The 25,975-nt window shown below is 43.3% G+C and overlaps 1 protein-coding gene and 1 non-coding gene across 2 annotated transcripts; one reads left to right on the plus strand and one right to left on the minus strand.

Annotated features, from left to right (window-relative positions):
• The first annotated feature begins 1,570 nt into the window (after positions 1 to 1,570).
• LOC145417916 (5S ribosomal RNA) lies at positions 1,571 to 1,689 on the plus strand. The gene has a single exon (XR_013900581.1). It is a non-coding gene; the product is annotated as a 5S ribosomal RNA (ribosomal RNA).
• Positions 1,690 to 15,029: 13,340 nt separating this feature from the next.
• LOC145417798 (protein NATD1) lies at positions 15,030 to 24,642 on the minus strand. The gene is made up of 3 exons (XM_080286413.1): positions 24,423 to 24,642; positions 16,110 to 16,225; positions 15,030 to 15,527 (listed from the first exon to the last, which is right to left on the minus strand). The coding sequence occupies exons 1-3, from the start codon at positions 24,565 to 24,567 to the stop codon at positions 15,414 to 15,416; spliced, it is 375 nt and encodes a 124-aa protein (XP_080142539.1). The 5' UTR covers positions 24,568 to 24,642; the 3' UTR covers positions 15,030 to 15,413.
• Between the last annotated feature and the right edge of the window lie 1,333 nt (positions 24,643 to 25,975).

Below are 25,975 nucleotides of genomic sequence, written 5' to 3' on the forward strand. Positions count from 1 at the left end.
TCCTCTGCCACGGCCACGTCAGCAGACGCTCTCTCTCCAGTCGTGTGCACGTTTTTCAGGTGCTTCCTTTTCAGAAAGTTAGACAACCATCCATGGCTAGCATGGAAGGGCTTAGGGGGGTTGATACCGAGCTGCTGACTTGCCAATTTGTGAAAACTCTTAGACATCTCCCTGATGACTGAGCCGTCGACTGGAACATTCTTCCTTGCCTGCCTCAGGACGAACATCTCCAGACATCTTTCTGTCTAAATTACTGCCTCGTCTCTGCACCGTACCCAGCCGTCAATGAGCCCAGTCCCGTAAGCTTTGATGCACTTCCTCAGTTTCTCCCTGGTTTTGTAGATCATCCTTATGGTCAACTCGTTCCTCCCAAATTCTTTCGCCAGGCTTGCAAACTTCTCTTCCTTCTCAACACGACAAATGAGCTCCAAACGTTGACTGTATGACAATGGCAGCTGCTTCTTGATGCCATAGTGCTTAGAGCGCTTCTTTGGGGGTTCGGGAGGGTCCATGGAAGGTAGGAGGTGGGGGGAAAGTGCACAAAAAAAGGCAGGTAGCTCTCGTACCGCACGGCGATGCTCTGTACTGTGTGGGTTGGTGGGCAGAACAACAAGAACATGGCAGCATTAGTATGCACACTTGCCACCAGGGACGGGTGGTGATTGGTTGTTGGGTCGCAGTAATCAAATTGAATGCCAAGGTTTACGATTCTCCTCGGAAAAGGCCCACTTCGGTGCCTAGATCCGCGATTTTCGTGACTTAACAGCGGTTTAAGGGTGCTGGCAGTCTGACAGCCGCTTTGCCTCCGTTTACGAATCCGTGGTTTATAAACACTCGGTTTACGAGGATTGAGTGTATATATATAAGCCTCTGTGGTACAGTGGTAGAGTGTGTGTTTGTATATATATATATATATATATATATATATATTTAAGCCTCTGTGGTACAGTGGTAGAGTGTGCGTTTCGTACACGGGTGAACCAGGGTTTGCGCCCCGCCAGGGTAATAAACTTTGGGAGTGTTCACCCCGCCACGTACTGCATTGGCAGACACAAGGAGTGCTGTGGTTGAATCAGTGTCGCTTACTATAAAGTATGCTTGCACCCAGCCGGCTTGCACGGGCCGATTACACTTGGTTCACAGACTACACACACATCCAAAGCCATTCCAACATTACAATTACACTTACAAGCACTTCTCACCCTACATACAATCTCTACTAGACAGCCTAAGCCACTTGGTAGAGGTACATTGGCTGTATCGTCCCGACTTCGGTTGGGATAGGCCGGTCTTGCAGTGGATACTCAAATGGCTGATGATGATGTGTATATATATATATATATATATATATATATATATATACACACACACACACACACACACACACACACACACACACACACACACACACACACACTGTATAATTATAGTTTATCTTTTACTACCTGCAGTTTTATTTAGCTTGGGAAAGATTTACATGTTTTTAGAGAATTAATGAAGGTAACTTCTAACCCATCCAGTTTGAAAAGTCTCCCAAGCTGAATAAAATAATTTAAAGGTTACAAGAATTGCCAACGGCCATGCCACGTTGAGTACACCGCTTCCCATCCGATCAGCGAAGTTAAGCAACGTTGGGTCTGGTTAGTACTTGGATGGGTGACTGCCTGGGAACACCAGATGCTGTTGGCATCCCTACATCAAATGGGGTTGGTGGAGGATTAGTGCCCCTCACCGTAAAACAATTAACTCTAAGCCCTTGGCCACCCCATTTGGGATACATGGCGTCTGGCAATGGATGGATGGATGGATGGTTACAAGAATAAGCCAGAAAAAGTGGGGGAAGGGAAACCAAATGTAATGAGGTTAGAGTCTAGAGCACATGCAGGCAAAATGCTGCTCGTAAGCGGAAAAAATTACACGAGATGCTTGAGGTAGACTTAAAACACAAAAATACTTATTTCATACTTCAAATTTATCATCAGCCTATGGTGAAGCAACTTTAAAAGACACATTTTTAAATGAGAACTACAGTATATGTAATTTATGTGACTTTTAATTACCTTTAGCCAAAGAAATACTGACATTATTTGTCTTACTGCTCAGGCATGTTTCTGCTTCTTTGCTGCTTACTGGTATGCTCTGCTGTCTGTAGTGTCTCACTGCTGCCCCTGTTTTCTAATCTTTGGAAAATAGTATTTTTGTGCAATAAGAAAACTCCTTCCACTGACAGACATTCAGCCATAAAAGAGTGACCCTAATTTCGTGTGAGAAGAATGTGGGTGCAGTTATTCTCTTTAGCCTGAGGATGTCATATTGTTTTAGCTCCCAAACAGATGAACTGGTATAATGTTAGTTACAGCCTTCATTAACCCCTTCTCCACTAGGGCCTTCTACTAAACAGAATAAACTCTAACTGATCTTGGTTGGAATACAGTTAAAAAGACACCCTCTGGTTGAAGAAGCTTTGGTAATATTTTCTGTTTTGATGGCTGTACAAATCAGTGTAGCTGCTTTTATAGGCTCGTTTTTTCGTGATACTTAACTACATATATGTGTCCATATTTTGTACTGGTAATTTACCAGGATATATTGCTATTTTTTGTAACTTATACTAATTTAATCAAACTGTAAATTGTACAGTATACTCATATTTATACTCTTTATATTATTGCTACCTTAAGTACCAGTATTTAGAGTAACTTCTTAAATATTATTATTATTATTATTATTGTTATTTGTGGTAGGTGGGGGCACACCATCCACTCACTCAATGTAGTTCTGCCCTTGGTTGACTGCCCTTTTCTCCCTTCCTTACTCTTGTCTTTACTTCCTTCATTCTTTCCTCTTCTTTCTGCCTATGGGTGACATTACACTCTCTACACTCTCTCTTCTGTCTTTCATTCTTTCCTCTTCTGCCTATGGGTGACTGTACACTGAGTGACAAGCCAAGTGGTTTCCTGTACACAAGGAAACCATTTTCTGTGCTGGGTGGTAACCATATAACCAAATTATGGCGCCAGGTGGTTTAATGGGCAATTAAGTGATCCAGTCAGATGGAGCCTGTGCAAGTTTCTATCCAAAGAGTTGTTGGGGTTTATTGCCTGCATAATGCCACTCAGGGATGAGTGAGGCTGGTCACTCATCTTAAATGTCAGGACCAAATTGCCTAGCCCTGGGCTGCTACGCTTCTCATGGGGCAACACAGGATTAGATTATGATGATAAATATTATTGTTATTATTATTGTTACTGGTATATCCAGATAATTTTGTTCAGCTCAAGAGAGACCTGTTGTAGTGAAGGAATTACTGAGGGCTATATATATAGTATAATCCTTCCATCTATCCATCCATCATCCAATCCTACGTTGCCTCATGAGGAGCATAGGAGCCTGGGGCTAGGCAAGTTGGTCCTGACATTTAAGATGAGACTGACCAGCCTTACTCATCCCTGAGTAGCATTACATGAGCAATAACCCCAACCATCCCTTGGACGTAAACCTTCACCAGCTCAATCTGATTGGAGTGCCGTAATTACCCACTAAACCACCAGGCGTCATAATTTGGTTATATGGTTACCACCCAACATAGTAAATGGTTTCCTGGTGTACAGGAGACCATTCGGCTTCTCATTCAGTGTTGAGTCACCCACAGGCAGAAGGAAGAGGAAAGAATGAAGAACAGAAAGACAAAAGAGGGAGTGTAAAGTCACCTGTTGGCAGAAGGAGGTGGAAAGAATGAAGTAAAGAAAGACAGCAGAGGATGGAGGGAGGAGAGGAAAGGGCAGACACCCGAGAGCAGCACTTCCAGTTCAAAAAGCCTGTCCTAAGTTGAGTCATTGTTGTTGCTTAAACCTGGTCTGTCCAGTCATATGGACCTGCCAACCACAGTAAGCAACTGCTTCTGTGGGGACGTCATACAGGTACAGGCATACCCCGGTTTAACGATACAGTTGGTTAAGTAAAACCCATCGCTAGGCAGGGTATCGTATCTCAGGGTAGATTTAACATGTAAAGTATAGGGATGCGTTTTTGAGTTGTGGGTTTACCCCCCAGCCAAGTCGTAAAGCCACCCAAATGAGTCCAAAAACAAGTTTCTAGTTTACCTAAACCCTCAAGAGCTTTAACAAAACTAAGTAAAAAAACAGTTAATAACTCACCTAAACCCAAAAATAAAATCTGAAAATCATCAAAAATAAGTCAAAGAAATCAAACTTAGTAAACTGTACCCCAGAATGACAATGGTCACCCCACCTATGACTAAAACATATTAATCTAAGAGTAAAAACAGTTTATAAATCAACTTAAACAAAATTTAAGTCTATAATATCAAATCGGTAAAAAAAAAAAAAAAAAAAAAAAAAGTCATACAGCACAGGTACCGGGGTTTGGCCATTGCACAGCGGGGTAGGGTGGTATAACTACCCCCATCACTATGCCTGGGTATCGCATCTAGGGGTATTGTATCATGGGGTCTGCCTGTACTGGTAAATCCCCAGGCTGAACAGGTTAATAAATTGTTTATACTGTATGTGATACATGACTCATGGTGGAAAATAGTGATGAACATTAAAAACAGTAAACCCTCACCATATCGAACTAATTAGGGGGAAGCCTCGTTTGATGATAAAGCTGAAAGTTTAATAAATACAAGTGTCACCCCCTCCCCCAGGTGGGAATTCAAACACATGATTGAAAATGCTTTAAATGACCACAGTATCATATTCTAGTACTGTAAATGAAATCTATACCCATTTTACACTAACCCCACCCATAATTTTGCCCTTTTGCAGCTTATTTCACATCCTAGTCATAGCATTTCTTCATGACTAGTATTGTATTTCTGTAATCTGTTATTGCAACTCAGCACTCACAATGGGGAGGGGGCAATTTCAACCCAGGTTGAAGTAAAAAGGGTAGGAAACACAGGCATTGTACACTGTACCACCCCATTTATGGTCCCTTATTCAATATAGCTGACAAAGTTTGGTGAGCTCAGAGGCATTTGATAAATCCAAAATCCATTATATCGAAGTTTGATACAGCAAAGATCTACTTGTAATAAAATTGACATATAGAAAAAGGTTGCAGTACTGAACTAACATTTGATCATGGATAGAGCAGAAATTAATGACAGTAAGATAGAGGAGGACTAAATAACATTAAAATGATACATGATTCAGAAAATGAGAGGCAGGTTGGAATATTTTAGATTAAGTTAAAAGTGTCCACATTTGAAAGTAAGGAATGTGTTCAAACGAAGTTTGATAGCATTGTTATTATAGCTTTTCAACAATGCATGTAGGTTAGCTGTTGCTTTAATAGTTTCTGAGATATCCAGTTTTGTTGCTTTTAATTTTGAAGGAATATGATGAACTTTAAAAAAAGACACATAGGTAATTCCTATTACTTTTCCATGAGCTTTCAGGTGATTTCCAGAGGTGTGCTGCAGCTTTAATAGTAGTCAAGATAATACAGTTCTGGTGCTGTACCTGGTGAGGAGTCTACACGTGGTAGCACTGAGCACCCTGGGCAGAGCAGCTGTGACGTCCATCTGGAGGCTAAACCTCCTCATATTTCCCTGCAACTCACTGTGGGAAAGACCCTGGTGAGGCACAAGAGGGTGCTAGATCCCTACACAGTGTACCTACTGTACTGGACTTGTAGGATGGCCACACAGAAGTACAGCAATTGCTTACCTGTGGTTGCAGATCTGCCTGGCCAGACAGACCAGGATTAAGCAACATGAACTGTATTGGACCTGCAGATGGCCCCACAGATGTATTTACATTCCTGTGGTCAACAGATCTGCTTGGCCAGACAGACATGGGTTAAGCAACAAGAACAACCAAAGTCCTCAAAGTCAAGGATCACCTAGACATGAGAGGCACCCAGCTTCTTGCTGCAGCCTCCACAAACCCACAACATCCACTACAGTACATGGCAGCACATCCACCCACACCAAGGAACATCAAAACAACACCCAGCACACGATACCATACACAAATACTGTCATCTCTCCCCCCTTGCCCACCTCAGACCAGCTTCCAGAAGCATATCCACACTCAGATCACTCGCCGCTCCATTCAGTCACTTAAAGACAACACACAACTGCATGCACGGCCTCCTGATATCCACCCTTCTGAATCCTATCTTCCTCGTGAGGACAGGGTCCACCTGGCCAGGCTGAGATGTGGGCACCATCCAGCCCTCTTAAGCTACCAGAAGAGGCTGGATGACTCCGTCGCTGATGCCTGTCCAGGATGCAACACAGCAGCCCTTACTATTAAGCACATTATGGAATACTGCATTGCACACAATCACCTATGCCAACAACACAACATACACTCTTTGAGAGCTCTGTGGGAAAGCCTGGTCTCGGCCATGGCCTTCCTAAGGGACTCGGGGCTGTTCGGCCAGACTGCCTAGGGAACAACTACTATCACTACCTAATGTATATAGGGTACCCCCCTTCTTGGTTATTAACCACCAGTCACCCAACTGTAAAATGGTATAGCATTCTCCAAAAATATGTGTCCACCAGTAATGAGGTGTATAAAAGCCCGCATTGCTTAGAGGCAAAGCGGGGATCCTCTCTTTAGCTCAATGGTAACGTGCGCGCTTATGAAGCACGAGGGCCCAGGATCGAATCTCGGCCAGACCAGTGATTAATCTGTAAAGTTTCAGTCTTGGTTATTACATTCGTTGGCAGCGGTGTGGGATGTGAGGCAAGGCCTTGAGGGCAATGATGTTGTTGACAGCCTTGCATCCCAGAGGTGAGCTGTCCGGTGTGGTCCGCAGTGCCCCCGTTGGTGGCCTCTAATGCGCTACGCTACCACGTGTGTTTGAAACTGATCAAATTAATTACCAAGGGGAAAAAAAAGTGATGTAATGGGGTGTATAAAAGCCCCCATTGCTCAGAGGCAAAGTGGGAATCCTCTCTTTGGCTCAGTGGTAATGTATGCGCCTACAAAGCGTGGGGGCCGGAGGTCGAATCTCGGCCAGGACAGTGTGATTAATTAAAGTTTCATTTTGGTCATTACACACCTCTACATACACAAGAACATCAATTACACTTCTACAATAAAATGAGTATGATTAAAGCAAATATAAAATTGCAACAGCTCATTCTCTTAAAACAAGCCATCATTTGTCACATCTATCTACTGTGAGTGATATGGCAGTGTTAGGCATACTATTAGCTTATGTAGAATTTTGACTGGTCATGGATTAAAAATCTACCCATATCATACAAAGGTCATAATCTATATACTGTATATATTTGTATATGATACAAACATGTGACACCAGACCTGTCAATGATGTAGCAGGTTGTTCTGGAGTGCCAAGGGAGAATGATACTTTATGGCATTTGAAGAACAGGACAGGAAAGAAGGTTATGTATTAGTCATTTATATCCTAAACACAAACAAGTATACAAATCTATCTATCTGTCTAGTCTATAGCCAGATGCCTTATTCCCATAAGAGGTGGCAGAGACAAACTTCATCCATGTTGCCCTGTCCCCTGTCATTTTGCTGCTTCCCCCCCCCTCTCATATACTTTTGCTCCATCTCCATCTCATCCTTGATCTTCTTTTCCCTCTCCCCACCCTCTCTCCACACAAAAACACATGGTATAGAGAGAGTGGAGAGCATATTGAAAGGAGCCTGACTGGTTATTGGTATGTGTTTGTAAAGAGGAGATACTTGGGAGTGTTACTGCAAATACGGGGTGAGAAGATGTGGTGGTTTATCTGACCATATGACGTATCCAGGTTGAAGCTCAGAGATTCTTAGAAGATAATGGGCAAGAAGAAAACTCAAAGTAAAATATCAAAAGGAGAGAAGCAGAGGAACTAAGGAATGGAGGATGAATATGAATGAAGGTAGGGTAGGAGTTAAGATTGCATTTGTAAAATTTGTGGAATGCATACAGGGAGTGTTAGGAATGCTAAAGCTGTGTTTGGTATTGCAAGGGTATCAACTACTAGGAAAAGTACAGCCTGATGGGATATGGAGGTTTAAAGAGAGGTTGGAGAAAAAATAAATCAAGTGGCTAGGACAAATGCAAGAGAGATCTGATGAAAGAAGGAGGGAATATGCTGAGAGTAAGAAATCTATGAAGTTATATCTATCTGTCTTATAGCCAGATGCCATAATCCTATGAGGGGTGGCCGTCTGTCTCAGAGTTAGTTGTTGTATGGGGAGAGGCACTAACCCTCTGCCAACCAAGTTGTAGACATGAAGGGAACACATATGGGTTGGTTATATGGTTACCACCCAGCATTGTAAATGGTTTCCTGGCTTACAGGAAACCATTAGGCTTGTCACTCAATGTAAAGCCAACTGAAAAGGAAAGAAGAGTAATAAAAAGTGTTAGGAAAGATGGGAGAAATAGGAAGAGAGACGGGCAGACAGAAAAAGAATGAGAAAGATGAAGGGAGAAGTAGGCAGCTCTACATCAGGTGAGTGGATGAGAGTTGCCATCACCTACCATGATAATGAGAAAAAAGAAAAAGATATAATACGATCTGGAAGAAAAATTATCGTAAACAACTCTGATAATCTGTAATGTAACAGGGAGAGCTGTAATAATGAAGGAATGAATGTTAGCAAAAATATGAAATGTAAGGGATGAGAGTGGGGGAATGCTAACAAACTGAAGAAAATGATGCAGCAATTGGAAAATATTTTGTAAGACTGATCAATGGGTACAAGTATTTGGAAGGCAGTGTGTCAAGTGAACATGCTTTATTCTGATGGTACATCAAGGAGGAATGTTGTGCCTAAGAATATGACCGCGGTAGAAGTGAAGAGGTTTTGGAATGGGATGGCAACAGGTGTTGTCTATGGAACACTTACTTGCAGAAAGATATATTCTGAGAATCAAAGTCTCAGAATACAAGGGTATTACAGTCTAGTATATTGTTTCAGTACACAACCTTTCCTAATATCCTTGCCATTACTGTACATGTACAGGTGGTGGAGTGATGCCTTCATGTAGCATCACTGGTATGCTCCTGGTAAGACAAACATTCCTCAGCTCCTTCCTCCTGAAAGGAGGATGGTGGACTGTAAGACAAGGTCAGTTTCAGCCTGTAGTCCACTGGGTTCATGTCCAGATGAGTTCGGTCCAAAACAGTGACAACAACAATAACTTTATCTGAACAACCATCCATTCACATCTAAACAAACAAAAGTATCCCAGTATGTTACATGAACCTTCAGTAAATGTAGATACAGAAAACAGATCTACACATACTTAACCAACAAGGTAGTTAAAAATATAGGTTTTAATTCCCTAATTGTAAGAATACTGGTGGTCTATGGACAACTCTGAATACAGTTTAAAAGGGCACACAAAGTGGATCTGGACAGACTGCACTACACTACATTTATACATCATACAGACTAAATAATGTATGCAGTGAACTAAATAATGTATGCAATGAACTTTATTTGCATGTTCTTTGTGTACTGATTCATTATTTACAGCCTCCATCCATGATCTATTCATGCATAGAAGGAAAAAATAAGGGTGTTAATTCAGTCTTATATAGAGTTGCTTTTGATGATAATTGCCACAGAGGTCAAGACTAGCTGATTCTGAGGGCTTCTTAGAGAAGGTGGACAGAGTTAAGGGCCAGTAACCTTAGCCCTTTTCCTCACACCTGTACAGTAACCTTATACACATTCATTAATTTTATCCAGGTTAATTTTTAACTTTTGAGCAGTATGGTAATTTCTACCATAGCTGCATAATAGAAGGCTGATTTTGAAAGGTTTCCAGGAGCTAGAGAGGAGCTGAGGTTAAGTAACTCTAGGCTTCACATCTCAGAAGAGCACCATCACCTCAAGCTCTTTTGGCTATTCTTTTTAGGAAAGTTTTAAACTTTAAAATATGAAAATGCTTTTTAATGTCTCTTAAAATCTGGCCGTACTATGGGGTGGTACTACTACTCTGCGGCCAGGTTGTGTTAGGAAGAATACTGCCACCGTATTCCCTGCGTGTCATAAAAGGCGACTAAAAGGGGCAGGGTGAGGGGACTAGGGACCCCCTCCTCTGTTTTTTAGTTCCTAAAAAGAGACAGGCCAGAGAAAGGGATGGGGGATTGAGATATCCCTGTACCCTGAAGACTGGGTCTATGAATGTGCGTGGATGTAGTACGATTGAGGCTAAAAAGGAGGAGATTGGGAGAATGTTTGTGAGAAGAAAGTTGGATGTGTTAGCTTTGAGTGAAACGAAGATGAAAGGGATGGGTGAGTCTATGTTTGGAAGTGTGAATGGAAGATTGTCTGGTGTTGATAGAGGAAGGGCAAGAGAAGGTGTGGCCTTGTTAGTGAGTCCGGAAGTACAGCAGTGTGTGACTGAATGGAAGGAGGTGTCATCGAGACTGATGTGGGTGAAAGCGAAATTTGAACGTGAGTTGTGGGTGTTTGTGAGAGCATATGGGCCTGGTAGTGAAAGGGATGAAGAAGAGAGGGAGTCTTTCTGTAATGATGTCTGCAGAGTTTTGGAGCGAATGTGAATGTGATAATGATGGGAGATCTGAATGCTAGAGTGGGAAATGTAGCAGCTGGAAGTGTAGTTGGTATGCATGGTATGCCTGGAAAAAATGGAAATGGGGAACGAATGATAGGGATGTGTGTTGAGTGAGAGATGGTGATTGGAAATACGCTGTTCGAGAAGAAAGATATTTATAAGTATACATAGGTGAGACAGGAGGGTGGAATGGTTGTGGATAAATCATTGATGGACTATGTGGTTGTGTCTAGGAATGTGATAGGAAGATTGTTGGATGTGAGAGTTCTGAGAGGGGAGGGTGGAGGTATGTCTGACCACTACCTGGTGGAGGGAAAGTTGAGTAGGTAAGAGATGGGTGAGAGCTAGGAGGGTTAGGTGTGGCAGGGAGGTTTTGAAAGTGAGTGAGTTGGATAAAAGAGAAAATGATAGAGTATCAGGAGAAATTGAAAGATGAGTGGAACGCAGTGAAAGATCAGGAAAATGGCAGTGTGGAGGAAGAATGGCAGTTGTTTAAGAGTGCTGTGTTGGGGCATGCAGAAGAGGTGTGTGGTGTGAGACGTGTGGGTGGTGGTGTAAGAAAAGGAAGTGAATGGTGGTGCGAGGAAGTAAGTATGGCTGTGGCTGAGAAGAGACGTGCATATGAAGTGTGGCTGCAGAGGAAGGATGAGGTGTCATATGAGAGGTATAAGGAAAAGAGGAATAGGGCGAGAAGGGCTGTGCATGATGCTAAAGTGGCAGCAGATGAGAAGTGGGGTAGGCGGCTGACTGAAAATTTTCAACAGTATAAGAAAATGTTCTGGAAGGAAGTTAAAAGGGTGCGAAAGGGAGAGTCTGGGAAGGAAGAGAGAGTAAAAGCAGAGGATGGAAGGATGTTAAACTGAGATGGATGCAGTAAGGAAGAGATGGGCAAAGTATTTTGAAAGATTGTTAAAGGTAGAGGAGGAAAGGGTGACTGAAATTGTGGCGGATGGAGGGGTGCAAGGAATAAATGTGCTGGGAGAGTTGAATGATTCCTTGGTCACGAAGGAGGAAGTGGAGAAGGCAGTAAAGGAGATGAAAACAGAAAAAGCTGCAGGTATGGATGGGTGTGCTGTGGAATGCCTGAAGGGTGGTGGAGTGACTATTGTTGACTGGTTAGTAAGATTGTTGAATGTGTGCTTTGTGAAAGGTATGGTGCCAATTGACTGGGCAAGTGCTTGTGTGGTCCCATTGTATAAAGGCAAGGGTGATAAGTATGAATGTACTAGCTTTAGGGGTATGTCTGTTGAGTGTTGTAGGTAAGGTGTATGGTAGAGTGTTAATTATGAGAGTTAGAGAGGGTACAGAGGGAGTGATAGGTGATGAGCAGTGTGGCTTTAGGAGAGGGAGGGGATGCGTGGATCAGGTGTTCGCTGTGAGACAAGTGTTTGAAAAGTATTTAGCGAAAGGCAAGGATGCGTTTTGGGCATTCATGGATTTAGAGAAAGCGTATGATAGAATTGATAGGGAGGCTTTGTGGACTGTTTTAAGATTGTATGGACTTGATGGTAGGTTACTAAAAGGGGTGAAAAGTTTTTATGTAAATAGTAGAGCGTGTGTAAGAGTGGGAAATGCTGTGAGTGATTGGTTTCCCATGAGAGTGGGGCTGCGACAGGGACGTGTGATGTCGCCTTGGTTGTTTAATATTTATATGGATGGTGTTGTAAGGGAGGTGAATGCAAGAGTTTTAGGTGGAGGTCTGAGTCAGGTGAATGTTGATGGTGGAGAGTAGAATCTGAAGCAACTGCTGTTTGCAGACGATACTGCACTGGTGGCTGATTCAGAGGAGAGATTGAGACAGTTGGTAGAGGAGTTTGGAAGGGTGTGTGAAAGGAGGAAATTGAAAGTAAATGAGAATAAGTAAAGTGATGAAGTGTACGAGGTTGGTAGATGGTAGGGGGATGAATATAGTTTTGAATGGTGAGTTGCTTGAGGAGGTAGAGTGTTTTAAATATTTAGGGTCACATGTTGCTGTGGATGGAAGAATAGATGCAGAAGTGAAGTTTAGAATATATGAAGTACGTAAGGTGCTGAGAGGAATGAAAAAAGTGTTTAGATGTCGTTTGCTTAGAATGGATGTAAAGAGAAGGCTGTATGAAGGTGTTGTGGTACTGACTGCTTTATATGGGGCTGAAACATGGAATATGGTTGTAGCAGAGAGGAAAAGTTTGAATGTAATGGAGATGAGGTGTCTGAGGAGTATGTGTGGAGTTACGCATATGGATTGAGTGCGAAATGATGAAGTGCGAAGGAGAACTGGAGTTGTTCGGGAGATGGCTGGTAGAGTTGAGCAGAGGGTGTTGCGATGGTTTGGGCATATGGAGAGAATGGATAATGAGTGATTGGTGAAAAAGATAACTAGATCTGATGTGAGAGGTGTAAGGCTGAGAGGAAGACCACAAATAGGGTGGACGGACAGTGTGAAGAGAGCGCTCGATGTGAGAGGGATGTCTGTTGAGCAAGGAAGAGTGGCTGTGCATGACAGAAATAAATGGAGAGAACTTGAATGAATGAATGATGACACAGCTCTCAGTACACTGAGGGGATATTCTCCCACATTTGGTCTGATCAGCTAGTCAGGTCAGGCGTAGGTAAGGGGATGGGTCTATTATGATGTGGCAGGGGTAAACCAGCTCTGCCGTCGGGCCCTGCTGCGGATGTCACTGATTGCACTGCGCAGTTGACCGTTGTGCGGTGTGGTACGGTGAGGATCTGTCCCTTCTCCCCTTTGGGGCTAAGATGCGAATGAATGTGTTTGAATGGATGAGTAACTGGGGAGTGTGTTGTCCTGTCTCGGCTAACTCCCTTTCCTTGGGGGAAGCAGCCTAGGTATATAGATAGATTAAAATATCTTCTTTTACAATTTAATTCAACCTTTGCCCTCATACCTGTGTATATAAGTAATGTGTGGTGATTTTGAAAGGAAAATTAGTTTTAGAGAGTTAAGAAAGATGAACTATTGACAAGTTTATCCATTCAGTATTCACACTGCGTGGGTAGTGCAATAAGTATGGATGGAAGTTTGGAGGATAAAGTGCTTGAAAGGGTACAAGAGGAAAAAAGTTGCTGGTTCTTTGAGAACAGTGATAAGAATTAGGGAAGTGAGCATGGAAGTAAAAAAGGTGCTGCATGACAGTATTGTAATACCAACTTAACATATGGAAGCAAAGCTTGGACCTTGTTGGAAGGACACAAGTCAAGAGTAAGAGCAGTGAAAATGAGTTATTTGAAAGGAACATGTGGAGTTACATGGAGAGAGAGAGAGACTGACAAATGAGGAAGTGGTGTGGTGTGGATGTGGATGTTGTAGAGAGTTAGAAGAAATACATTGAAGTGGTTTTGCCATGTGGAGAGGTTGGAAAGCAAGAGACTGATAAGGAGTGTGTATGTGAGTGAGGTGGAGAGGGGGATTGGGAGGGGGATGCTGAGGATGAGGTGGAGGGATGGAGTCGAGAGGTACAGTATATGAGAGAGGGGTGTGTGGTCTGGGGGTAGGGCAGTGAAATGGCAGGGGACAGGGCAACGTAGAGTCAATTTGTTTGTGGCCACTCCTCGTGGGATTAAGGCATCTGGAAATAGATAGATAGATAGATTCACATTGTTTACCCACAATCATTGATGGTAGCCATTCCCCACTCAATGCAGTGCTGCCTATTTCCTTCACTTTTATCGTCCTTTATGTACATCTGCCCTCCTCGTTTCCCATTTCTGTGTCACTTTTTATTTCTCTTCTTTTCACTTCATGGGGCTCTACATTGAGTGACAAGCCTAATGATTTCCTGTAACCCAGAAAGCCATTTACATTGCTGGGTATTAACCAAATAATCAAATAATAGGATGATGTGGAGCCCACTATGGTGACCCCATTAACTGGATGGAAGGATGCAAATGTGATGTCTGTTTGACAACCAAACCTCCACATTCTTCCCCATGCTTCACTGTGATAAGGCAGTATCTGATGCTAGGGAATATCTATTCAGTGCATGGGATGGCCCTGCAGGAGCAGCTGCTTGCCTGTGGTTGGTGGTTCTGCTCAGCTGGACAGGATGGGGTTACTTCGACAACTTAGGACCAGTTATGAAGATGAATTTACCGTACTGTGTGTCAAGCTAGTCTGTTTAACACATTACATCATAGAGTCTGGCATTCACATATCTGTTACTGAAACAACACAGTGTACAGTGCATCTGACCTACTTGTATGATCTGCCCAAAAAATATGTCGGACATCTTCCTGCCACAACTCTTGTCAATGTAAATCATGAGGTTGTCCAGTAACACCTTCACACAGCTCTCTTTCAGCCTCTATGCTTCCTAACACCACCAACTTGCCTCTCTTGAACCACTCCACTTTCCATGTACTTTTAAACCTCTCTCTCTCTTCTGACAGTCCTCTAGTAACCTAGAACAAGAACTTATTAACAGTGCATGGCACAAATAAAAACTGCTGCATGGTTTTAGTATTTTAATAAGAAAAATAAACTTCCTATGTTTTTTTCCACAAAGTGCAATACTGGTAGACTGTCTAAGATTTATATGGTAATTACTTACTAGTAGAAGCATCATTAACAGCTCAGCCTGTACCATTAATCAACTAAGCCTATTATCACCAGCTCCCATCGACTGATGTACAGTAGTCTTTCATGAACATCATAATAATTTTTGACTTTTAAACTTTAGAAGTGAATTTAAGAGTGACTTAGGTGTAACACCTGGCTCCACCACACTCTTGTGCAGATTCTTCATAGCCAGTCTTCCTAAACAACACTGATGTTTGGTCATGCATTACTACATTTCTCATAATGCCATAGTTAATTTCCCATACATATATTTAGCTACAATACAGTAAATCTAGCAGTTTGTGAGGATGTGCTAAGGGATAACTTGACTCTGGTACTGCTGAGTGTTTTCTTGGTAGAATTTCTGTAGGTACCAACATGTTAGCTTCATCTGCTGACTGTTACCCACAAAGTGATCAAATGCTACCTGCAAAATAAAGTGCAAAGGTATCAGTTTTACTTCTTCTATGATGTACAGTACATAGAGTGGAGTGAAGTATTAGACAGAAGGCATGGATAAGTGAGGCTGTGCCAGTGGAGTGGAAGAAGGCTGTGACTAATATTTGTAAAATGAAGGTGATCAAAGAAAATCTGACCACATGCTGTAGAAAAGTTTGGCCACAGTAGATAATCGGTGTCTGGAAAACAATGATGAACAACTGGGTGATTCCTGGAAAAGGAGAAGAACTGTGGATTCTATACTTGCAGAAAAGATGGCAGACTGTTAAGATACAAAATATAATTAAGGTATAATAATAGTTAATCAACACACATTGCAGTGCAGCCCCCAGAACACTTTCTCACCTAATGCACCTCACTATAACACAGGCAATCTTTCAGCATAAGTTCAACGAGCATCTCTCAGCCAAAGTGCCCAGTTCCCAATGGTCTACTGGGTTCATATCCAGATAAACTTGAGGTTGCACCTACCACTGTACTTCTGAACTTAGTTTTACTGAACATTAGACACAATAAACTGGCTGTCATGGTACAGTACCAGTTTCCTTACCTTGGCCAGCACCTTGCCAACACCATGCCCTCGGAAGGCCTCAGGTACCACCGTGTGTTGCAGGTCCACCTTTCTTCTTTCTGGGTCCATAAACTCATACTGCAGGAAGGCTTTATCTGAAACAGAGACCATGTGTTAAACCACAGATCATGCACCTTGTACCATGCGACACGATTATGCATCAAAATCACTAGTATTTTCATCCTAACTCACTTCCCACTATTTCAAGAAGAGAGTTATTACCCAGAAACAGGAAAACAAACACACAAAAATTTGTAAGGCAATCAACAGAGTACTAAGTGACACCAGCAATACATCCATGCACAGCACTCACATGTGTTCAATGTGATGCATGCTAACATATAGGGAAAGTCAGTCCAAAGTAGCATCACACTGCACTCGTTCATAAAATTTAATGCCACTTTCCAGTGGCATGTGTTCAAGTAATGATGACAAGTGACATGTCCAGACTGGTCAGTTGCGATCTCCCTTAACCCTCAGACCATGGGAGATTTAATTGGGCATTAGATGGAGTAAAACACATACCAGTTAGGTTGTCTCTACGGTTCATGGATTAAATCAAGACACTTTCTTAACCCTCAGGCATTGGGAAGTTTTCCAATGCCAAGTTAAGCTGTCTGGTGCAATCCAAAGTAAAACAGATTAGTCATCCCTTGAAATAAAGGGTAATCTTCTCTTCACAAAGAACTATTGCAATTTTAATTTCTTTTGCCTTCTGCCAGATACTGTACTTTTATTCAGATCAGAAAATACCTTTGCAATGAAGGCATTAGTTAACATTTCTTCCTTCCCCTCTACCCTTCAATAAAAAAAGGAATAATAATAAAAATCTATCAATCCATCTATCTACAGCAAGATGCCATTAACCTGTAAGGGGTGGTCGTTTTGAGTTACTGTAGTTGTTTTACGGGGAGGGGCATTAACTTTCTGCCAACCCACTTGATGACACATAGGGAACACATGTGGGTTGGTTATATGGTTACCACCCACCATCGTAAATGGTTTCCTGGCTTACAGGAAACCATTAGGCTTGTCACTCAATGTAAGGCTATCTGAAAAGGAAAGAAGAGTAATAAAAAGTGACAGGGTAGATGAGAGAAACAGCAAGACAGGAAGGTAAACACAGAAAAAGAATGATGAAGGTGAAGGAAGAAGTAGGCAGCACTGCATCAAGTAAGTGGATAATGGTTGCCACCACCAACCATCAATAATAAAAATAATAAGTTATAAAATGATGGTTGTGTCCCATATTCTGAAACTGAAAATCTGGCAATGCTACTATTGCCATTTTACTTTAACCTGGCACACATTTTTGTCCTTTTGCAGCTTATTTCACGTGGTAACTCAATCGTACTTTTGGGGGGACTACCACTATATTCTTAGGCTAATCTATTGTTACATGTCCATATTGAAGATGGAGAGATGGCAATTTTAAGCAAGGTTAGTGAAAAAAAAAAAAACAGTACACTGAGCTACACATTCATTTAAATCCCCACCTGGCAGTAGGCACTAGCCTTCACTGTCCCAGATTATAACCTTGACTTAGACCTAGACCACACTGGGAATATGCAGGTGTTAGAAGGCAGAGGTGAAGGCAGGTTGGTAAATCTGTACCAGAAATCCATATTTTTCCCTAGTCCTCTTCTAGTGCAGTGCAGTAAATGCTCTGTCACTGTGCCTCATATGGGATGCATCCCAAATGGAAGACGTGAGAGAAACATTAACAACGAGTAACTGTGTCCTTTTAATGCCACAACCTGTGCTGTTTGAAGCAAGAAACATTGTCAGCACTTCTCACTTGGACCAGCATGAGTTTACACTCTCACCTGCTCAAGCCAGCTTCCAGTCCAGCCACTTGTTCAGTATCAGATACAACACTGCAAAACTCATGCCCAAAACTGATCGCTGCTAATGTACCTACAACTTTAGGCCTCAGTACTGGAAGGGAGTAACATGTATGATCTGTTACTGTTTACAACCTACACTCAACCCTCGGCTATCACGGGTTCCGCTATAGCGTATCTTGCTATCACGCCTATATAAAAAGCTACCCAAATACCTTTATCACGCACTAAATGCCTGCTATCATGCACCGCAAATGTTCGAAAATTTCAGAAAGGCCAGGCTCCAGTGCTCCACCCAGGCAACAAAAGCTTCACTCCGTGACTGGTCGTGTGACATCAGTGCCAGCCGAGCACTGATTGGCCGCCTGACCAAGTCTCCTGCCCGCCAAACCATTGAAGTGTGCGCCCTCAGACCGTGAACAGTGATAGCGAGAACAATAACCTTTTTTATGATATGACCATGGCCAATGTACCCCCTCCCCATCCCCCTACCATCACCCAACATAATGCTGCGGCACCTGGCAGGGAAATAAAGAAGAGGAAGAACTTATGTTATGCAGATAAACTGGAAATGTGAAACTTATAGAGAATGGTGAGACCAAGCCAAGTGTATGGAAGAAACATAACATCAATGAATCAACTGTGAGGGGTATTTATAAGAATCGTGATCACATCATAAAACATGCTCATTTTTAGACTATTATATATTAATATGTGGTACAAAAAAGGTATCTTAGAGGTAAATATTGAGGTCACGGCACCAATTAGAATTATTACCATAAGTTCTTCAATTCGGCTATCACGGTTTCGGCTATAACGCAGCCATAGCGGGACCAACTGGGAGTGATAGCCGAGGGTTGAGTGTATATATAATAAGGGGTGCTGACAAAGCACCTACATGTGGTGGTTTTATGCACCCTGGGTGGAGCAGCTGCAATATCCACCCAGAAGCAATATCTCACATTTCCCTGCACCTCGCCCTGGGGAAGGACCCTGATACAATCCTAGTGAGGTATTGCCAACCACAGGAAGGTCGGGGGGAAGACCTGTTGGATCCCTACACAGTCTACTTACAGTAATATACCGTGCTAGGAGGTCAACCCTGCAGAAACAGTTCCTTAAGTAAATATTCCAAACTAACTATCTATGGCCAGACACCTTAATCCTGAAAGGGGTGCCCACAAACAAATCGCCTCCATGGTGCCCTGTCCCCTGCCATTTTGCTGCCATCCCCTAGCTCACACACCCCTCTCTCATATACCTCTCCACTCCATCCCTCCATCTCATCCTTGGTCTCCCCCTCCCTCTCCCCTCCCTCCACCTCACTCACATATACTCTCCTCATTAGTCTCTTGCTCTTCATCCCTCTCCACATGGCCAAATCACCTCCCTAATGCTTTGTATCACATCTGCATCCACACCACATCACTCCTTCACTTTCTCATCTGTCAGTCGTCTCTCAATGTAACTCCACATCCTCCTCTCAAATAACTCAATTCCACTGCTCTTACACTTGACTTGTGCCCTTCCAACAAGGTCCAAGCTTTGCTTCCACATGTTGGAGATGGTATCACAATACTGTACTATCATGCAGTGAATTTTTTACTTCCATGCTCACTTTCCTATTTCTTATCACTGCTTTCAAAGAACCAGCAACCTTTCTTCCCTGTTGAACCCTTTAAAGCACTTCATCTTCCAGATTTCCATTCTTACTCATCAGACTACCCAAGTACCTAAATTAAATGCAATCACATTTTCCATTTCCTCACTATCCAACTTCACTGTGCATTCAATGACTTACTTCCTCTCGAAGTCCACAACTTTACTCTTCCCTACATTCATCTTTAGATTCCACTTCTTACACACTCTCCCAAACTCATTCACCATGCCTTGCAGTTCCCTTCTGTCTTCACATAACAATGCAGGATCATCTGCAAACAACAGAACAGGAAGTTTCCGAACACTGCCTTCTCTCATTAGGGCAACTCCAACATCCACTGCCCTATCTTGTATCTCTTTTATAACTCCATCCATAACAGACTGAACAACCATGGAGACATGACATATCCCTGTTTCAATCCAACATTCAGACCAAAAAATTCATTCTCTTCACCATCTATGGTACATGCATTGCAGCCTCAGCACCCCCATACATACTCTTCATGGCATTCAACAGCTTCCCATTTATTCCACATATTCTTAATATTTTTCACATTCCTTGTCTATCCACTATGCCATATGCTTTCTCTAAATCCACAACTGCTTTCCTTTCTCTAGAAACTTTTCCACTAACGACCTTACAATGAATATCTGATCTACACAACCTCTTCCCTTTCTAAAACCTCCCTGTTGTTTTCCAACTAATTCCTCTATTATTTCCCTAACTTTGTCAATTAGCATCCTACCATATACTTTTCCTATTACACTAAGAAGACAAATGCGTCAATGATTACCACAAATTTCTTTTTCCCCTTTTCCTTTGTACTGTGGAATAATTATACTTTCCAATTCTCCAGGACTCTACTTGCCTCCCAGACCAAACTGCACATCTTCCACATCCAATCTATTACTATCTCTCCCCCATGCTTCAGCATTTCACCACACACTCCATCAACTCCTGGGGCTTTGCCCATTTTGATTTTCTTCATTGCTTCCACTACTTCCATCCTACTGATTGCTTCCTCTCTTCTCATCTCCCAGCCACTTCTACTCGCATTACTTTCATTCTCTATGTTTAAGAATTCGTTAAGTGTTCTGTCTATCTGCTCATTTTTTCTCCCTTCACCTGCAATCTACCATTTTTATCTTTCATTCCCCTACCACCGTACCTGCTTTATCACACTGTCTTACTCTTTTTACCTCTTTCCAGAGCATTTTCTTACATTCCCTCCACTTCACATTCAAATTCCTTCCTAGGCTAACTCCTTATCCACTCCCTTTTTACTTTCTCTTATTAATCTCTTCACTTCTTTACATATAACTCTCTATTCCGTCTCTCAACTTCCTCCATGCCACTGCTTCCCGTCCACTTGCTATATGCTTCCTTCTTTTGCACCACAGCTTGTCTCACCTCTTCATTCCACTATGTTGTTCCTTGCACCCCTTTATGTCTTCTCTTCACCCCACACACCACCTCACATACTGCACAGATTACTTATGGGAATACTGTATCTTGCACACACCTTCCACCTCCCCCATCTGCTCTAAATCATAGTTACCCAATCCCTCCTCCACTTTTCTCTTATATTCTGTCTTCTTTTTCATCCTCTTGTAACCTTTCAACTCTCTTTGTATGAACTACTTCCACCTTTCTCTCTTACTTGTTTATCGCATTTTTATCATGACTTTCACCACCATCAAGTGGTGGTCAGAAAGTCCACTCCCTCAACCTCTGTATTATTCCTCATCCAGTACATACCTTCTCATGCTCTCATCCACACACACCATAATTCATCACTCGCCATGTATATCTGTGGGTCATTTGTGCCTAAAGAGGGTATTAGCTATCATCAACCCCCTCCCCACACAAATGTCCACTAGAGCACTACCATTCTCATCCACTTCTGCAGGCACACCCCACTCACCAACTAATCCATTCACCTTCAGATTCCCTACTTTTCCATTCATATCTCCAATCAAAAACACTCTCTCACTCCTCTCAAACTTCTTTAAGCATACCATGACTTCCACCACCATCAAGTGGTAAGAAAGTCCACTCCCTCAACCTCTGTATTCTCCTGCACCTAGTACCAACCCACTTGTTGACACACTCTGCTTGCACGGTCTTCCGTTGGCACATATACACTCAATCCTCGTAAATCGCAGCAATTTGGGTCTGGACCACTGCCGTGATTTACGAATTCCGTGATTTATGAATCATGTATAACTCTTATGAGAAAAATTAATTTGGGTCTGGACTCTGGCCACACCGCCACCACAGCACCCTATCTACACCCATCTAGGCACCATCAAACACAAACATACAAATTTAGGAATATTCAGTGCATGTATTACATAGAAATAAGCAATGTTAAGGGATCTCACTTTAATCCTATGACGAAATTGCTTAAGTGAATGGAGTGGGGTGGTGTTGGGAAGAACTTAGAACATCTCAGCATGAGGTGGGGGTGCTCCCTCATGCTGTTCTCCCATCTCCACCTCCTCTGCCTCCCTCAGGAAGTCCTCAAAGTCTGCCTCAGAGATGACAGATACTAAGTCATCCACGTCCTCAGTGTGTGAAGGGCCAGGCTGTGGTTCAGGCTCAGCTTCTGCCCTTACCCGGTCAAAATAGTGGGTGATGAGTTCCTGATGTCTCTCATTAACTCTGCGATTATGCAAGTCCTTGTAAAAACCCACAACTTTTTCTAGGTAACCAATACTCTCACTACACCTTTCCTCATAATGTTCAGTGGATTTCACGATCTCCTTGGCCAAGTCTATGTCTATCTATCTATCTACTGCCAGACGCCATAATCCCGTAAGGGGTGGCCATTTGACTTTGAGTTATTTGTTTTACAGGGAGGGGCAAACAAGTAATTCACTGACCTCCTTCACAGAAGGCCCACCACGATCCTGCACATTCACTTCACGGTTGGTCTGCCTTTCCAAGTGCTCGTTGTCTTCTATAACAGCCTCCACAACAGCCTCAGGGGCCATGGCAGGTAGGAGGCAGGAGGAAGTTGCACAAAAAAGGCAGGTAGCTCTCGTACTCCATGGCAACGGTCTGTAGTGTGCAGACTGGCGGGACAAGAACAACAACATGGCGGCATTAGTATGCACACTTGCCACCAGGGACGCGCAGTGATTGTTTGTTGGGTTGCGATTTTCAGTTTCAATGCTGCGATTTATGGTTCTCCTCGGAAAAGGCCCACTTGGGTGCCTAGGTCCGCGATTTTCGTGACAACAGTGATTTAAGGTTGCCGGCAGTCTGACAGCCACTTAGCCGCGATTTACGAATCCGTGCTTTATGAACATGTGATTTAGGAGGATTGAGGGTACAAACACAATTGTCCCCACTTGTATTCCTTCTTTCAATCTTACCCACACAATCCTTGAACCAAATGATGCATACTCTCATACATTCTCCTTCCACCTCTTACACAAAATAATACATACACCCTCCTTTGCCCTCTCATTCTCATTTACTCCCACATGTATACCCAATCCAAACTTCCACGATCTCACCATGCTATTTGGTCTCAGTCAATCCGCATATGTCCACTTTGCATGCTCCAGCACCTGGACAATCTTTCTCTTCTTTCACCTATCATTCGCACCCCTCACATTCCACATTGAAATCTATACCATGTCCTTTATATGGTCCTTGGTCATCACCTGTTGGTCTGTCATGGCCAAAAGCATTTTGTTTTTTTTGGTTAGTCGTTTTCCAGGGAAGGGCACTAACCATCCGCCAACCCACTTGTTGACTCATAATGGACATGTATTGGTTGGTTATAAGGTTAACACCCAGCATATTAAATGATTTCCTGGCTTGCAGGAAATCATTTGGTCTGTCACTCATGTAAAATCACCCTGGAGTAGAACAGCACTACACCAAGTGAGTGGAAGATGGGCACCCCCATCGGCCCAGCTACACCCACTTCCTGTAATGAATTATTGAAATTAATATGCTCATTACCGTACTGAACTCAAGAAATACTAAGCACTTCTCTTCAGAATGTATCCTTCACAAATTCTCTTTTATGTACCAGGTATTTAGTAAACATGGTGGAGGTGGAAGATTATCCAGCTCCTATCTCTGTCTTCTAATGCATCTTACATTAAAAAGAACTAAACTAATCTAACCTAACCTAACCCAACTCACCATAACCTAACCTATCCTAATTTTAACAGGTGTATTAGGGGACGAAGACACATGAGCGCAAAAGGGAAATACAACTACATAAACTAAATGGTGACCATATTAATTTCAGCCTCCATTTGCTGGGTGTAATTCCAAAATACCCGTAATGCTGTTACCTATCTGTGGTCGATGGGCCTGCTGTACCAGAGTGGGGTTAAGACACAAAAACAACCTGAAATAAGATAAATGACAGTAACCCCATATTACTGCATTTTTCATAGTTTCATTTTCAGTGTGACGATCTTCTGTAATTGTTTTTCCTGGTACCCCTCCCTCCTTGCATTCTGGGAGTGACCTAACTTGGAATAATTTCACACTGATTTGATCTCGGCCAATAGCTATAACACACATGCTAAAAGGAGAATGTAGGCAAGAAGAAAGTGAAGAAAATGCAAACTGTATATATAAACAATCATCGAATCATTGGGGAAAAAAAAAAAAATAGGAGCTGAACTGAAATATTTATTGATGTAAAAGCTGGGGGGAAAAAATAAAAATACTGAAAGGCAATAGTGAGTTAATGCGAGTAATTCCTAAACGTTGATTTCATTCAAATCCCCAACTCTTAACAAGAGCATAACTTACCATTTCCCAATTTGATATAGAACTCTTTGTTGCCTTCGTCATGAACTACTTCGAGGACTTCAGTGTCAGTTGACATTCCCGCTGATGGAATACTCCTCCAAGCCCTGAACGACGATACGATGCGCTTGTTGAAAGCAACAAACATTCAGACTCAGTACGGTTGTTCCTTTACAACGTAATTGGTAAAAATCTCGTCCTGTTTCAACTGCAGTTAACTGATAACACCAACCATGTCCTGAGTGGCAGCCAGTTAGAGTGCAGGTAAGCCCTCGAACGAAATTTCACATAATTCAACTTACTTCCCCTAGCGGTTAGGTAACAAATGAAATTTTTCGTTCAGTCGAAACAAAGCAGTTCTCGGAAATCTGAGACGATTAAAGGTATCCACGGGTGATAAACTTTTGACAGTTTTAAAAATAATCGTTCATTTCGTTAAATGTTATGCATATTGAAATACCGGCCACAACACCCCCAGGAGACTACGGAGGGGTAGACAGAGCGCGCGGCATGTCCAGTCTATTATGGACATAAGTTGACCCGGAACGCGCGCCCCTATTGCCCGGAATGCGCTCGACGAGACCACCCCAGTCCGAGTGCACAACCTCTCGGGCGAGCTAGCCCTCGCCAGGATTGGGGTGGAGCTGACCCTGCCTACAGTTCCAGACAGCACCCCAGCGACGGCCCAAAGCCGCGCCAAGAAAGAGACGGCCCATAGCTGCTCTGCTAACAAGGAGACAGCCCATAGCCGCTCCAACCAAAGGGCCACGGCCTATAGCCGGGCCCCAATGACTGCCAAAAGCCGCACACAAAAAAAAAGGCCATGGCCTACAGCCGGGCCGCCAACAAGGAGACGGCCCATAGCCACTCTGCCAGGTGCTGCCCACTCCCCCTGCAGAACCAGTGACGGCCCACAGCTGCACCAGGGAGAGACAGGTACACCCCCTCTCCTTCTGCAGTTGCCTTGGAGGGCATGACACAGGAGATGGCCCATAGCCGCTCCTCGTCTGCACATCGTCCTCCATATGGGACTTCGGCGATGGCCCACTGCTGCACCGACAGGCAAGTGACTGCCCATAGCCGCACATTGTCTGCGTTCCCATCAGGGAGTCAGGCCCCGGTGATGGCCCAAAGCCACACCGACAGTGAAGGGATGGCCCATAGCTGCCCTCCATCTGTTGTCCAAGGGAATCCAGCGACGCCCCATAGCCGCCCTCTGTCTGTTCCCCAAGGGAACCCAGCGATGGCCCATAGCTGCACCAGGGAGGGACACCAAAGCCCCTCGCCCTCTGTGACTCTGCGATGCGAGGGTGACCTGCGGTCAGCCCTGCCTGCCTACCGGCAGGAGCGCAGGCCTCCCCTTTGTTCTCCCAGACCGAGGCAACCTCCAGGAGGAGGATTTCTGCCCTGAGGACTGGTGGAGAGGCCCAGTGTTAACTCCAGGGCTCTTCTCCATCCAGTCAGCCCCCGAGGAGGACCTCCACCTGACATACTCTGGCCGGGAGCCACGCCACAGCCCCAACCTGACAGTGCAGCCACAAGAAGGAGACCACAGT

Source organism: Coenobita brevimanus, chromosome 111 (genome assembly GCF_032717465.1).
Source record: "Coenobita brevimanus isolate Jiangsu-jjx chromosome 111, ASM3271746v2, whole genome shotgun sequence".
Classification (NCBI taxonomy): Eukaryota; Metazoa; Arthropoda; class Malacostraca; order Decapoda; family Coenobitidae; genus Coenobita; species Coenobita brevimanus.

Coding starts and splice junctions, on each gene's coding strand:
- LOC145417798 (XM_080286413.1), bottom strand. CDS start 24,567: ATGTTTGTTGCTTTCAACAAGCGCATCGTATCGTCGTTCAGGGCTTGG. Junction 16,226..24,422: donor CTATATCAAATTGGGAAATG/GTAAGTTATGCT, acceptor TCTCTGTTTCAG/ATAAAGCCTTCCTGCAGTAT. Junction 15,528..16,109: donor TTGGCAAGGTGCTGGCCAAG/GTAAGGAAACTG, acceptor TTTATTTTGCAG/GTAGCATTTGATCACTTTGT.